General features: G+C 27.7%; 1 protein-coding gene across 4 annotated transcripts in view; it reads right to left on the bottom strand.

The window, feature by feature from the left end:
* LOC108692127 (transmembrane protein 62-like) overlaps positions 1 to 5,382 on the bottom strand; it is an 11,650-nt gene that overhangs the window by 1,679 nt on the left and 4,589 nt on the right. For all 4 annotated transcript variants that reach the window (XM_018200277.1, XM_018200278.1, XM_018200276.1 and 1 more), the window contains exons 7-10: positions 3,942 to 4,097; positions 3,700 to 3,847; positions 3,423 to 3,545; positions 3,267 to 3,348 (exon numbers count right to left, since the gene is read on the bottom strand). In XM_018200277.1, coding sequence (XP_018055766.1) covers positions 3,267 to 3,348; positions 3,423 to 3,545; positions 3,700 to 3,847; positions 3,942 to 4,097 — 509 coding nt within the window. The remainder of the gene's footprint in view (positions 1 to 3,266; positions 3,349 to 3,422; positions 3,546 to 3,699; positions 3,848 to 3,941; positions 4,098 to 5,382) is intronic.

Genomic DNA, 5,382 nt, shown 5'->3' on the forward strand with positions numbered 1-5,382 from the left:
ATATATTTTAAGATATTTAAAATTATTCAAACGTTTCGACCTTTTTGTCAGGCCGTCTTCAGTTTACAATATTTGGAAAATTGAACGCAATAATTCTGAACTTATTCATATAATTCTGAACTTATAATTACACTAATATAATGATGGCCGTAGATTCTTCATATATTAATGCCATAAAAATATAATTCCTTCTTTCTTGTAATTTAGTTAATTAATTAACATTTATCTATAGAATTATGTCTAGCAATTATTAATCTCGCAATTTATGGTCCATATTAATAATCGATTGAAAATATTGAGTTATCAATAAAAGAGTATAAGTACACAATCTGTCAATTATAAGAATAAATACAATAGATTATAAATTATAAAACAAATAGTAAATAAATGATCGTTACATTCACTGATTGTTTACATAATATATAATCGTTAAATAAAATAGATCTTATATATAATAAATATATAATATATAATAATATATATAATAAATTAAAATCTAATAAGATAAATATATAATAAATTAAAAATTGTGTACATACGTTCTCTCAAACGAGAAGGCATAGCAAGGATATTATTCCAATAATTAAAGACAGTAAGCCCATTTCCACCAATGTAGATCAACTTTAATCTCGGTTCAACTTACTCTTCATCTTTTTCTAATCTTTAGAAAAGACGAAGAGTAAGTTAAACCGAGATTAAAGTTAACCTATATTGGTGGAAATGGACATAAATCAATTAATTTTTTGAAGCAAATTGCGACCCGAGTCATAAAATTAAAACACATTCAATCAGTAACTAGCGACGTTCTGATACTATGTAATAACAGCTTTTGTAACTGTTGGAAGTAAGGATGAGATTGGAAGGGAAAAAGAGATAGGGATAGAAACGAAGGAAATAAGAAGAAACATTATAAAGGGGAAAGAGACTGCAAGATCTGTAGATAAGGATTCAGTATCATTTTGTTTGTTCAATCCTAATTTTTTACTTTTATATGAACCATTTCGGAGATTAATCTTTTATTGTAAGATAGCTTTGTCTAAAATCTTTACGTCTTCAATTGAAATTGAAATTGTGATTGTAATTTATACATCAGTAATCATTGACGGAGAATCAATTTTTTTCTTAATGTCCGAAATGTGTTCATTTAAGTTTTTTTTCTCTTTTTAGTTTTTTTTTTTTTGATTCTATGTAATTCGCTTCACAGTCTTCACAAAAAATTTTATAGATAATATTATGATTAGCCAAAAAAATCTAATTGATCTTTTCCTCTAGTTATAAAGCTTTTTAGAATATTAGAGTATTAAAGATGGAATATGCTAGGTTACAATTATACTTATTGGTTATAGACTTTCAGAAATAGATTTTACATATGAAATTGTGAAAAAATTTTTTTTAATTGATATGAACATTTTGTTTTATATTATTATTGTGTATGTGTATTTTAATCTTTTTTCTATTGTTGAAAAAATGAAGGAAAGAGGATAGTTATTTAAAAAGATATGAATAGCATCAATCAAGTTCTTTGTCTCATCCTGAAACCTAGGATGAGACAATCTGATTATTCTATTCACAAACCAAAAACCACGTCTTTTTTATGATTTGAAAGGTAATGTGAAAGAAAATTAAGGAATCTGCCTGAACAAATAATCTTCTGGTATCTATTAAAAATAATCTTATGATTATCAATAATCATAATGGCTAAAAAACTTAATTTATCATCAATACCGATCTCCATAGTGAACTGTAGTCTGATGTGTAAAGAGTTAAATATTTCTAATATTTCATTAGTACTTCCTAATGATGATACTAAAACGATGTCATATCGAAAGTAGAATAATAACTACAGTAATTTTTGGATCGCTATTGCTTCAAGATCCTGTATAATCAGTAATAATTGGTAACAATGGTGAACCCATTGGCGCACCAAAAGCTTGCTTATAAATTTTGTTGTTGAATGAAAAAAATGTATCGTTAAGAATGGATGAAAGCTAAAAATTCTTTTAACGGAATGCTTGTCTTTTTTGATATATCCTATATCGATATATAATCTCTTTTTAATATTCTTTTTAATATTTTAATGCTAATTCTTTGTTCATCAACAAAGACACAACATTTAACGATATCAAAACATAGTTAGAATCAAAATGGGCTTTTAATTTCTCGACCAAATGGAAGCCATTTTTTATATAACTAGGAGCTTCTCATATGCTATTGACGATGATGTGTAAGAATAGACAATATAACAGATTACTAAAAACTATAATCCAGAAGTCAACTTATTTAGGATTTTTATCTATTATTTTGTATGTATCTGTGTCTGAAAAAATTATTTCTATTTTTGAAATATAATCGACCCTATCTAGAACGATTGTGACATTTCCCTTATTCGCTTTCGCTCTGGATTATTACATAGTATTAGAACGTCGCTAGTTTCTGACTAAACATGTTTTAATTTTTTTACTCAGATCGCAATTTGCTTCAAAAATTAATTGATTCAAAAGTCGATTCTGTAACTCTTAACGACAGTCATTGATGTCATTGCGCAAATATTATGTAGAGTAAAAGAGCTGCGCTCTTGACATGAACGACTGTCGTTAAGAGTTACATAATCGATCCCTTATTGTCTTTAATTATAGGACTAATATCATTGCTACGTCTTCCCGTTTGAAGTATATACATATATACAATTTTTAATTTATTATATATTTATAAAGATCTGTTTTATTTAACGATTATATATGTGAACAGTGATTGTAACGATCATTTATTTACTATTTGTTTTATAATTTATAATCTGTTGTATTTATTCTTATAATTGACAGAATATGTGTTTATAACTCTTATTGATTAACTCAATATTTTCAATCGATTATTAATATGAATCATAAATTGCGACTGCTAGACACACTCGTAGATGAATGTTAACTAACTAAATTACACGAGAAAAGAAATTATATTGTTACGGCATTAATATATGAAGAATCTATGATCATGATTATGTTACATAACTATAATTATATGTATCCAATTGTTACAGAAAATTAATTTATTGCATTTAATTTTCCAAACATTGTAAACACTGAAGATAACAAAAAAGTCGAAACGTTTGAATAATTTTAAATATATTAAAATTTGGCTCATAATCCTTATTGTTGAGTAATGTTTATTTATTTTTATTGAACCATAATATTATTATTTTATTTAATAGTGTACACTTTATGATAAAATATGAAATAGGTACACATAAATTTTACGCTCATACTTACTCTTGTAATACATGTGAACGAATCGAAGGAAGCACAGCGGAATAATTGCTAATATCAATGTAACGAGGAATAGGAACTGAAACTATGAAAAATAAGATTAAATTATTACATGTACCATTATGTAAATATTTAGAATTGTGATTTGTTTTAACTTACAATATAAACTATGTTAGCCATCAGTACTAACTTTGGAAGAATAGAAACGGATAACCATGATCCATCAAGGGAAAAAGAATATGATACAATTTTCCTTCTGTTTTCATTATCAACTACACATACCTAAAATAGAAAATAATTTTATTTGCAGAAACAATGTGTGTGTGTGTGTGTATATATACACACATATATATATATATATATATATATATATATGTTTTGAGTTAGTTGCTAGTATATTAATTTTTCATAAGTAATTTAAAAAATATTTATTAACTGTTATCTGATGAATACCCTCCTTATATCTCGTCGAGTTCCATGGCAATACATAGAGAGGTCCATTTACATGATCACATTTTTGCCAAACATCATTATCTAATTGAATTTCGACAGTTTTTAACGGAACCGTAGAAAATGCTAGTATTCTAAAACAAGCTTATAAGTTGAATTTTATAATTTTCAAATAATTTCATAAATAAAAAAACTCTTACGAGAGCATCGATAAAAAAAAGGGCTTACCTGACATGCGTGGATTTGATAATAGATTCCAAATTTTCTTTTTGTGGCATCATAAATAGCATATTTTTTGGATTGGTGATTAATATTACAGGCCAATCATTGTGTTTTATATCAATAAATGAGAATTGGCCATGATCTATTGCGGCGAGGCGATACCTAGTAAAAGGTGTGTGTCAAATTTAATATTGTAAACTAAATTAGAAATATTGATTGAAATAAATATTTTGACAAAATATTATATACATGATGGGGCATTTTAATCGCCCAGGCTCAGAAACTAAGACAGACACAAGAAAAAGTTTTACATGAAAATTGTAGGTTTTCTTGAAGGGAAAGAAGGTGGAAATAACGAATTTTGAATAGGAGGCATTATCAAGATCAAGTCAAGGTCAACATGAATTTTTTTAATGGAACCCCCACTTTTTATTGTATATTCTTGTAGTACATCTCGAGAGCTTTCCAAAACACTATAATAAAATATTTCTATATCTATCACTATAACTATCTATCACTATAGTAAATTTTTTCATGAAATACTTTTCAAATGATAATGCTTGAAAGTTACAGTATCGCCATTAGCATTACGCAAGGTATCCGACCGCTAAAATTTCTGAATATTATTCAGAATTATGTCCTAGAAAATATTTGTTAAGATCAAGGTCATTGGAGATTGTTTTTCTTACTTTCAGTTTTGTACTGAAAATTCATTTTTACATAAAAATGAAAATAAGAGATATAATCACCAATGGCCTTGATCTTGACAAATGTTATCCAGGTCATGATTCTAAACAATTCATGAAGTTTTTAGCCGATTGGACACCTTGAGTAATGCCGGCAGTATTGTAACTTTCGAATCCTATAACTCGAAACTTAATGAAAAATATTTTATTATAGTATTTTCGAAAACTCTGAGATGTGCTACAAGAATATATAATAAAAAATGGGGGTTCCATTTAAAAAATTCATGTTGACTTTGATCTGATCTTGGTAGTGGTTATCCGTTATTTCCACCTTCTTTTTTCTAAGAAAACTTACTACTTTCATATAAAACTTTTTCTTGTATCTCTCTTAGTCTCAGAGATATTCGCCTGGGGCGATTAAAATGCCTGCGAGCGTGCGTGTAGTTATATTTAAAAAAATAATAAAGAACATATATACTAATATATTAGGTGTACAACTTTGCTTCCGCCGTTTTTTTTCCGAAATTTGAGGCTTTATTATAAAAAACTGGTTATACATTTATGATTCAAAGTATTGTCCAGCGCTGGCCACTACTTTCTCCCATCTTTCGGGTAGCGTACGAATCCCGCGTCGAAAAAACTGGTCATCTTTTGAGGCTATCCACGAATCGATCCAATTTTTTACTTCTTCATAAGACCGGAAGTGCTGGTCAGGCCGTGTGCCATTGATCGAAACAAGTGATAGTCAGAGGGAGCAACGT

Source organism: Atta colombica, unplaced genomic scaffold, assembly GCF_001594045.1.
Source record: "Atta colombica isolate Treedump-2 unplaced genomic scaffold, Acol1.0 scaffold61, whole genome shotgun sequence".
NCBI lineage: Eukaryota > Metazoa > Arthropoda > Insecta > Hymenoptera > Formicidae > Atta > Atta colombica.